Source organism: Giraffa tippelskirchi, chromosome X (assembly GCF_054371585.1).
Source record: "Giraffa tippelskirchi isolate mGirTip1 chromosome X, T2T-mGirTip1v1.2.pri, whole genome shotgun sequence".
Lineage (NCBI taxonomy): Eukaryota > Metazoa > Chordata > Mammalia > Artiodactyla > Giraffidae > Giraffa > Giraffa tippelskirchi.
The window spans coordinates 147,142,820-147,153,493 of NC_137289.1; the positions used below are offsets into that span (position 1 = coordinate 147,142,820).

Below are 10,674 nucleotides of genomic sequence, written 5' to 3' on the forward strand. Positions count from 1 at the left end.
CACTGACACGATGTCTCATTTCTTACAGAAGTCCCATCTGAAGCTCTCCCCTATCTTAGCAGCTACCTTATCTAGTCCGTACCGCCATACTCCCGTGGACCATCTGTGATCCAAGACTCAACAGGAAGGGGGTGTTTCCCATGAACTAAGGGTATGTTTCCTAATGTGTTTCTTGTCGTTGGTCTGTCCCGACTCCGTCTCCCCAATGTGGGCACGACTGCTGCTAACGCCTGTGTGTATAGGTTGCCATCGCCTTAAGAAAAAATGTCATTAACTCCAGGTGAGATGGGGTAGGTACCATGTCTGGGGGACAAGAGAAAGGGATGAGGGGGCAATGCCTGAAGCAGGCACACAGGTCTTAAAAGTGCACTCTTAGGTCCTTGGAGTAAACATACTGCCCTCTGGCATAGGGCCGGGAGACACAGAGGAGAGCAGGTGAAGAGGGCATGCCACCGTCAGCAACAGAGAGGCCGCCATGGCGTCCGTGACCTAGCAACTGAGAATGCTGGAGATGCGCACACTGGGTGTGGAATGCGGTGACTGCGAGTCCCAGGAGAGGGCCTTGGCCTCCCGGGCCAGCCCCACTGACTATGGCGGCGAGAGCCCCTCTCCCCCTGGAGAAAGGAGCCTGCCACGCTGAGCAGAAGATGGTGGAGTGGGACTGGTTTTCCGTTGGCAGTTCTGTGCCTCTGAGCTCACTGTCCTCGATCCCAGACACTTCGGGAAGAGTCCGGTTAGTAGATGCTCTGGTTTTCTTGCTGTGTGCGTCTTGTGGTTAAACAGACACGGGTTATGGTGTCACTGTTTTTAAGCGTACAGCTCAGCGGCATTAAGGATATTCACAGTGTTGAGCAACTGTTACCACCATCCCTCTCCCCAGGCTACAGCTTTTGTCACCGTCGAGCACTACCTACCCCTTCCTGCCTCACCCAGCCCCTGGTAACCGCTCTTTTATTTTCTGTGTCTGTGAATTGGACTAGTCTGGGTCCTGCGAAAAGTGAAATCTTTCAGTATTTGTCTCTCCCTACCTGGCTTATTTCTCTCAGCATAATTAGTCTCCAAGGTTCATCCTTTATGTAACGTGTGTCCAAATTTCCTTCCATCCGAAGACTGAGAAATGCCCTGTTATATGGATCGACCACATGTTGTCTCCATGTTTGTTCCTCCATGGATGGAGAATCGGCCCCCACCCCCACCCCGCCACAGCTTAGCTATTGTGAATAATGCTGTTACAAACATGGGCGTACCAGTGTCTGTTTAAGTCCCTGCTTTTTCTGCAGGTGTGCATCTACCCAGAAGAGAAATTCCTGTATCACACGGTAAGTCTTTGTTCGTTTTGAGGAATCCCGGTACTGTTTCCCACAGCAGCCATACCAGTTCATAGTCCCACCAGCAAAACACAAAGGTTCTGGTTTCTCCACATCCTGGCCAATACTTGCTACTTTTGGTGTTTTTTGTTAGGAACCATCCTGTTGAGTGTGAAGTAGTATTTCATCAGGTGTGAGATGTCTTTAGCCAGGTCAAGTAAAAAGAAAACAGATGATTCTAACACAGATACTGAAGATAGAAAGATATCTGCTGTAGGTAACAACGTAACTAGAAGTAAACTTGTAAAACACAGTCCTTTGTTTGCCTCCTATTTAACTTTCCATTTTACAAACACTGATTAGGCAGCTTCTCTAGGCCAGGCTTGGGCTTTCAGGGCATTTCCTCTCTGCATTCTTTGTGCATTTGGTTCTAAAAGAAGAACGGTCCTCTAAGCCAGGGGTCCTCAACCTCTAGGATCTAATGCCTGATGATCAGAGGTAGAGCTGATATCATAATAACAGAAACAATACTGCACAGTAAATGCAATGCGTTTGAATGATCCCCCCCCACCCCCCATGAAACCACGTCTGGTGCCACAAAGGTGGGGTACCACTGCTCTAAACATTTTCTAGGGGTGGAATGTTTTTCCATGTTATTAGATAGTCTTACACCTTCACAGCTGCAGAGGCTTATGGTGAATGAATCACCTTACTGCTCACTGGGTATGAGCGCATTTTTCTGCCAGAATTAATCCTCCATTGCTTCACGTTAATGAAGTATTTTTTTCTTTCAACAAATCAGGCTCATCTCTGTTGAACAGCCAGACATCATTAAAAGAGGCAATCTGAGGTCATAAACACAGTGAGGGAAAGAAGCCTATCACACAGGAATGCTTACTGCATGATTTCCCTGTTGAAAATCAGGCAGAATGTTTGGGGAGATGTATTCTGAGATGAGCAAATATAAGGACAGATAAGGAAGTGGTGATAATGTATGTCTTTCTTCGCTGAGTGTGGGTATGGGCCTGTTGATAATTCATTGAGCTCTCCACTTGGATTATTACGTGCTCTTTCCTATTAATGTCTATCTGATTCTTCACAATACAGGTAGCTTTCAAAACTCCTTAGCCCTTCTAACCCAGTTCAAAATGTCTCTTACTCACTGAGCATCTAGACTTCCAGTTCTAGTCTCATCCCTGATTACGTTACATATTCTGTTTTGTAATATGCTCTTAGTGTCTGATATATTGTGAGTATCTTCCTCCTCTGGTTGGTCACATTTTGTTTTAATGGCAACTAGAATGGCCATAATCAAAATGACTACATGTACCAACGTGTTGGAGAAGATAGAAAGTGCAGACTTCATACATGTCTGGTGCGGATATAAAATGGTACAGCCCTTTGGGAAAACAATTTAGAACTTTCTAAAAAGTGAAACATACATTTGCTGTGAAGTGAAGTGAAGTGAAGTCGCTCAGTCGTGTCTGACTCTTTGCGACCCCATGGACTGTAGCCTACCAGTCTCCTCCGTCCATGGGATTTTCCAGGCAAGAGTACTGGAGTGGGGTGCCATCGCCTTCTCCAGAGGATCTTCCCGACCCAGGGATCGAACCCAGGTCTTCCGCGTTGTAAGCAAGACGCTTTACCATCTAAGCCACCAGGGAAGTAAATCCCAGTCCTGGGTATCTACATGAGGAAAACGAGAACACACCCTCACCCCAGGTTTTGGATAGAAGGGTTTACAGCAGCTTTATTCATAATAGTCTAAACCCGGGGCCAATCCTGATGTCCAAACACTGAGGAGTGAGTCAACAATCTGTGGTGCATCCCTACACGTGAATACTACTCTGGGGGGTCAAAGCTGCCCAGTACTCACACAAGCTACAACATGGATGAACCTTGAACAGAGGCAGACACACGGTATATCACACCGCATACCAGTCCAGTTCTATTCCGAATGCTGGCACACAGCTCCCTTGTATGGAGCTAGCATCCATTACTTAACCAAGCTCTCTTGTTGGACTCGAACTCATTTCCCATTTGTCAATATTACAAATGTGGCTGTGTCGACCATCTTGGTGGTGAAAGCTTTTCAGCCAGTCTTCGTTATGTCCTTGAACAAATGCCTGGCAGTGGGACTGTGTATTTGAAGGTTTGTGCATTTGAAGGCTTTCAGGAAACGCTACCCGATGGCCCTTGGCAAAGTGTGCTGGGTCAGCACTCCCACCAGTGGAGCCTCTAGAGTCTCCATTCTCAAAGATAGCACTTCTTTCAAACACAGCACTTCCCTCTTACACATAGCGTCTTCCCTTCGACTATAACCATGGGGGGCTATTCCAGGTACAAGGGTCCCACTCTCATGATGCCCTGTATTCGTTTGCAGTTCCCGTGAGAATGAGGTCGCCCTGCCGTTGATCCCCAGTAACACCAAACGCCAACTGGTAGGGCTCTCTGTAGCCACCATCGGCTGGATCCTCTGCACCATGGCCATGGGCCTGGTGGAGTGGCGAGTGTGGCACATCAACGACACGTCGCTCTTCCCCCGGGACCTGGCCTCCGTGGGGATGTGGAGAGTCTGTGTATTCCAACACACCAACACCGTCAACAGAGCCACTGAGTGTCACCATTACCGCTACCTTGATTCTTACCTGCCTCGCGATATCTGCTTTGCGCAAAACCTCTTCCTGCTCGCCAGCTTTCTAGGGTTTGGGGGCAAAGTCTCCCTCACCTTTGCACTTCGGCGAGTGTACCTGAGACTTCCATGGAAGGACAACGCCCTCAATCCATTTGTTATTGCAGGACTTCTCAACACAGCGGCCAGTGCTTGTGTCACGATTGCCATCGTCTGGAATTACTACGTGGTGGTACACAAAGAGGGAATTTCCTTCCCACCATCTTTCAACATCTCCACCAAGCCAGATACGCAGCAGCTCGGTAGTGCCGTCCTTGTAGCATCTATCGCTGCTTGCATGATGTTTTTAGGTGGTTTGGTTTCCTTTTCTTACAATTCCCCCTTCGAGACCCGAATCCATCCTGCGCGTGCAGAAATCTATAATCCCTCACTGCAATGACTTTCCAAACCCCACATCCCCAGGAGTTTACATGGGAATATGACCAGGATGCTTTGTCAAATAGGTGCAAGGACTCTCAAGACCAGGACGAAAGTAGATTGGGGCAGAAAATGGCCGTTACCTTCTGCCTGAATTTGATTCATTGACTACTTGGTTGAATAAATTGCATGAAAAATCTTACCCAGCTGCCAGATGGTCTTATTGGATCTGCATTTTAAGTATTGTGAAATAAATAATACTCGAAACGTCACGTGTGGAAAAAAGCTTCTGAGATGATCAAATCTCCCTCCTAAACTTCTGCTAAAAACAACCAACGTTATGTCCTGTGACATCATAATTACATCTCTTTAGCATGTAAAATTCTCCAAGATGTTTCCAAGTAGAAACGTATAAGGAATCCCCCAACACCCACTTCCAGACTCAACACTTACCAAGATTCTGCCCTACTAGCTTTCTCTCTTTCTTCCTCTCTTTCAATCTCTTTTTCTTTTTCCAAAAGATTTTAAAGCAAATCCCAGACGTCGAGTCCCTTCATCCCTTCCCAATATTTGACACTCATCAATATTACTCCAGTATTACTAACAGACGGATGTTTCCTCGCATAACCATGTTTGTAAAAAACATTTAAGAATTATTTAATAGTATCAAATATTAGAAATTTTAAATGCCTCGAAAATAATTCTATACTCCCCCCCCCAAGGCACTCACACTGCCTCTTAGGTCTTAATCTAAAGCCCTCCCCCACTGTACGCCCTCTGCCCTTTAAGAAAATGATTTTGACTTGAAATAGGTCAATTATCTTCTCTGAAATGTGTGACCTGCCAAGGCTGAGATGTGGGGTCAGATTTTTGAGGGAGAATATTTCAAAAGTGGTGGATGACAGTAACTGCTGCTTGTATGGATGCTAAGATCCACGGGTGGATCACTAGGGGAAAGTATGCTCCTTTTTCTGTTTCATCTCGTTTCCATCTAACCGCGTCATCTCCTGATGGTCTGTGTTTCAATCAATTATTGCACTAAGGATTACAAGAGGTGAGTTTCAGGCATGAACAGTTTTACTGTATTTATTAGCTGGGATGCTAGAATTTTGTTGAGCATGTTTCATCTATTTTCATCAGTGATATCGACCTGTAGTTTTCCTTTCTTGTGGCATCTTTGTCTGGTATTGGTATCAGAGTGACGGTGGCCTCATAGAATGAGTTTGGCAATTTACCTTCCCCTGCAATTTTCTGGAAGAGTTTGACTAGGATAGGTGTTAGCTCTTCTCTCAATTTGTGGTAGAATTCACCTGTGAAGCCGTCTGGTCCTGGGCTTTTGTTTGTTGGAGAATTTGTGATTACCGTTTTGATTTCCATGCTTGTGATGGGTCTGTTAAGATTTTCTATTTCTTCCTGGTTCAGTTTTGGAAGGTTATACTTTTCTTAGTATTCGTCCGTTTCTTCCATGTTGTCCATTTTATTGTCGTATAGCTGCTGATAGTAGTCTCCTATGATCCTTTGTATGTCTGTGTTGTCTGCTGTGATTTCTCCATTTCAATTTCTGATTTAGTTCATTTGATTCTTCTCCCTTTTTTTCTTGATGAGTCTGGCTAATGATTTGTCTATTTTATTTATCTTCTCAAAGAACCAGCTTTTAGTTTTGCTGATTTTGGCTATGGTCTCCTTTGTTTCTTTTTCATTTATTTCTGCCCTAATTTTTATGATTTCTTTCCTTCTACTAACCCTGGGGTTCTTCATTTCTTCTTTTTTCAGTTGCTTTAGCTGCAGAGTTAGGTTATTTATTTGATGTTTCTCTTGTTTCTTGAGGTAAGCTTATATTGCTATGAACCTTCCCCATAGCACGGCTTTTACTGAATCCCACAGGTTTTGGGTTATCGTGTTTTCATTTTCATTTGTTTCTATGCATATTTTCATTTCTTTTTTGATTTCTTCTGTTATTTGTTGATTATTCAGAAGCGTGTTGCTTAGCCTCCATGTGTTTGTGTTTTTAATAGTTTTTTTTTTTCCTCTGGTAGTTGACATCTAATCTTACTGCATTGTGATCAGAAAAGATGCTTGAAGTGATTTCGATGTTTTTGAATTTACCAAGGCTAGATTTATGGCCCAGGATGTGATCTATCCTGGAGAATATTCCGTGTGCCCTTGAGAAAAAGGTGAACGTCATTGTTTTGGGGTGAAGTTTCCTATAGATATCAATTAGGTCTAACTGGTCCACTGTATCATTTAAAGTTTGTGTTTCCTTGATAATTTTCTGTTTAGTTGATCTGTCCATAGGTGTGAGTGGGGTATTAAAGTCTCCCACTATTATTGTGTTATTGTTAATTTCCCCTTTCATACTTGTTATCATTTGACTTATGTATTCTGGTGCTCCTATGTTGGGTGCATATATATTTAAAACTGTTATATCTTCTTGGATTGATCCTTTGATCCTTATGAAGCCTCCTTCTTTGTCTCATTTCACGGCCTTTATTTTAAACTCTATTTTATCTGATATGAATATTGCTCCTCCTGCTTTCTTTTGGTCTTCATTTGCACGAAATACCTTTTTCCAGCCCTTCACTTTCAGTCTGTATGTGTCCCTTGTTTTGAGGTGGCTCCCTTGTAGACAGCGTATATAGGGGTCTGATTTTGTAACCATTTTACAATACTGGTGAACAGCATGGCAGCTCCTTTAAAAAGTAAAAATAGAATTACCATGTGACCCAGAAATCCCACTCCTGTGTGTATCCCTGGAGAAAACCTTAATTCCAAAAGATACGTCCACCCTAAAGTTCACTGCAGCACTATTTGTCATAGACAAGACATGCAACATTTTTTAATCATAGCAGAAATGGGAAAAAAACAACAAAACAAAAACTTAAAGCAAGCAGTCTATACAGGGGTTCAAATTACTAGGTATTTGTAAAAGTAGAGGCTTAAAGATGAGTGAACAAAGCAAGGATCACGTATCAGGACCAAGTCCTATGATAGCATTCGAACAGCGGAAAAAATGATTTATAATAAAAGAAGTAGCACACTGTCATCTTTTTTTTTTTTTTTATCTCCCCATCCCAGGAACTCAGAATTCTGAGGCAATGGTCAGCTGAGATCATGGATGATTTTTTTCTTTCTTTGTATTTTTCCAACAGCTTTATGTTTTCTGTTATGAGCATGCATTAATTTTTAATCAACTTATGCAGTATTTTTTCAACATGTAAAGAAGACCTCTGCGTTTTATAAATTACACTCATAAGCATTCTTCTATTTCACCACGAGAGGGCAGCATAAGCACAGTATATATTTATTCAAACACACATACGAGAGAATGCATCTTAGAGTTTACGTCACATTCATAGTCATTCTTCTATTTCTCCACGAGAGGGCAGCAGAAGCACAGTAAATATTTATTCATGCCCACATATACTCGGGAGAGTCCCTTGGACTGCAAGGTGCTCAAACCAGTCAATCCTAAAGGAAATCGGTCCTGAATATTCATTGGAAAGACTGATGCTGAAGCTGAAACTCCAATCCTTTGGCCACCTGAGTGCGGAGAATTGACTCTTTAGAAGAGACTCTGGTGCTGGGCAAGATTGAAGGCAGGAAGACAAGGGGACGACAGAGGATGAGATGGCTGGATGGCATTACCCACTCTACGAATATGAGTTTGAGCAGGCTCCAGGAGTTGGTGATGGACAGGCTCGCAAAGAGTAAGACTCGACTGAGGAACTGAACTGAGCTGACTGACATATACATAGAAAATTCTAATACAGTGTCAAAAGGGACACACTATGCCAACAGTGGTGTACTACACGTTTTCATAATACATCCAGAAAATAACCACAGATGAATACCTCTATGTATCGTTAAAAGGATACAAGAATCTGTACAACTACAACAATGCAGCCATTTGAGTCAACGTGCACGGACTGAGAGATGATCATATTAAGCTAAGTGAGTCAGACAGAGAAAGACAAACATGAAATGATATCACCTAAATAGTGGAATCCAAGATATGACACAAATGAACATCTGTATGAAACAGAAGCACACTCACAGACGTAGAGACAGACTTGTGGCTTCAGAGGCAGAGACAATTGGAGGAGCGATGGAGTAAGAGATTGGGGTTAAGAGATATAAACTTCAGTATATGAAATTGATGGGCAAGTTCCTACTGTAGAGCACACAGAACTATATTCAGTATCCTACGATCAATCGTAATGGAAAAGAATACATATGGGACTTCCTGGTGGTCCAGTGGTTAACTCCTCCACTGTTGGTGGGAATGTAAGTTGGTGCAGCCACTATGGAAAACAGTATGGAGGTTCCTCAGAAAAGTAAAACTAGAATTATCGTATGATCCAGAAATTCCATTCCTGGGCATAAACCCAGACAAAACTGTAACCTCCAAAGATACATGCACCCCGATATTCAGAGCAGCACTATTCACAGGAGCCAAAACAGAAACGCATCCTAAATGTCCACTGACAGATGAATGGATAGAGAGAAGTGGTACATATATAGAACAGAAGAGTACTCAGCCATAAAAACTGAAATGATGCCTTGTGCAGCAACATGGATGGACTGAGAGAATGTCAAACAAAGTGAAATAAGTCAGACAGAGAAAGACAAATAGCAGATGATACCACTTATATGTGGAATCTAAGTATGACACAAATGAACATATCTATGAAACAGAGACAGACTCATGGAAACAGCAAACAGACCTACGGTTTCCAAGAAGGAGGGGGGTGGGGAGGGAGGAGTAGGAGGGTGGGGTTAGCAGATGCAAACTATTCCATATGAGATGTATAAACAACAAGGTCCTACTGTAGAGCACAGGGAAGTATATTCAGAGTCCTATGATAAGCCATATTGGAAGAGAATAGAAAAAAGAATATATATGGGACTTCCCTGGTGGTCCAGTGGTTAAGACTCCACACTTCCACTGCAGGGGGTATGGGTTTAATCCCTGGCCAGGGAACTAATCCCACATACCCTGCAGCATATTAGAAAACAATAAGATTAAAGAAAAAAAATATATATATGTACATATATATATACACACACACGCAATGTATATACACAAATATATGTATATAACTGAATCCCTTTGCTGTAAAGCAGAAATTAACACAGTATTGTATACTTCAGTAAAAAAAAATTAACATGACTGGGATAAAAAGATTAGTATATTTCATTGTAAATTTTATATCCAAAGAAAAGTACTGTAAACAAATACAGCTGACCACTTCATGGCAGGCTTGCTGAAATACTTATGGAGGTGCATACTGATGTCTGAAATTTATCACCAAATACACCAAGGAATAAGATGGATTGATGGATGGATAGTGCGATGGACAAATGGATAGACACATGAGAAAGGAAGTATGTAAAATAGTTACAGTAGAAGCTAGGTGGGAAGTCTTTGTGTATGAGCTAGAAAACATGTTCAACCTCGTTGAATGTTTGGAAATTTTTACAATAAAGTGTTGGGGAAAGTACAGAGCAAAGAGCAATGAAAACCACAAGCACACGAAGTACAATTTCAACTTTACAAATATGAACTGTAAAAAGATGCAGAGGAGAGAGGCTAAAATATTGTGTGCTCACAGTCCCTCAGTCATGTCTGTTTCCTTTGCAACCACAAAGACTGTAGCCCACCAGGCTCCTCTGTCCGTGGGATACTCCAGGCTAGAACACTGGACTGGGTTACCATTTCCTTCTCCAGGGGATCTTCCCGACCCAGGGATCTAACTCCTGTCTCCTGCATTGGCAGGCAGGCTCTTTGCCACTGAGCCACTAAGGAAGCTCCAGAGTATGAACTGTAGTGAAATAAAACATGGCTTTTATTTACTTTCTCATACTCCATGCACTGACCAAGTTCTTTTCCCAATATCCACAGACTACATTTTCCATAATAAAAGTAGCATCACCTTCCCTCTGACCCAAGGGAGACAGACCTGCCAAGCAGCAGCATCACCCTGCTTGTGATCTTGTTCCCCACCTTGTGATCTTGGCTTTGAGCACCTGCTGGGGCTCCCAGATTCCTGCAATCACAGCTCTAGAGACGTGTCCCCATTGGCTTCACAGAGCTGACCAAGCCTATGGCTGACTCATCTGTTTGGACTCCCAGATGCAGCCCCATCTGTCCTGGCTTCATCTTTGCCCATCATGGTGCAACCCCTCCCCACTTCTTTTTTTTTTTTTCCTCTTTATATGTATACATATTTGAGGGAAAGTAAAAAGCTTATTGAAACGTACATGTGGAAAGGCACACAGGTCAACACAGAGAGAACTGCCCCCACTTCTTTCAACCAC

The 10,674-nt window shown here is 42.9% G+C and overlaps 1 protein-coding gene across 2 annotated transcripts; it reads left to right on the plus strand.

Moving 5' to 3' along the window:
* The first annotated feature begins 517 nt into the window (after positions 1-517).
* Positions 518-4,558, plus strand: LOC145535264 (claudin-34-like). Of its 2 annotated transcripts, XM_081563626.1 has the most exons (3): positions 518-733; positions 1,281-1,319; positions 3,691-4,558. In XM_081563626.1, exons 1-3 carry the CDS (start codon positions 591-593, stop codon positions 4,376-4,378), a joined length of 870 nt encoding a protein of 289 aa, XP_081419752.1. In that variant the 5' UTR covers positions 518-590; the 3' UTR covers positions 4,379-4,558. The 2 variants fall into 2 exon arrangements, with proteins under 2 accessions (XP_081419752.1, XP_081419753.1); XM_081563627.1 differs by lacking the exon at positions 1,281-1,319.
* The last annotated feature ends 6,116 nt before the right edge of the window (positions 4,559-10,674 follow it).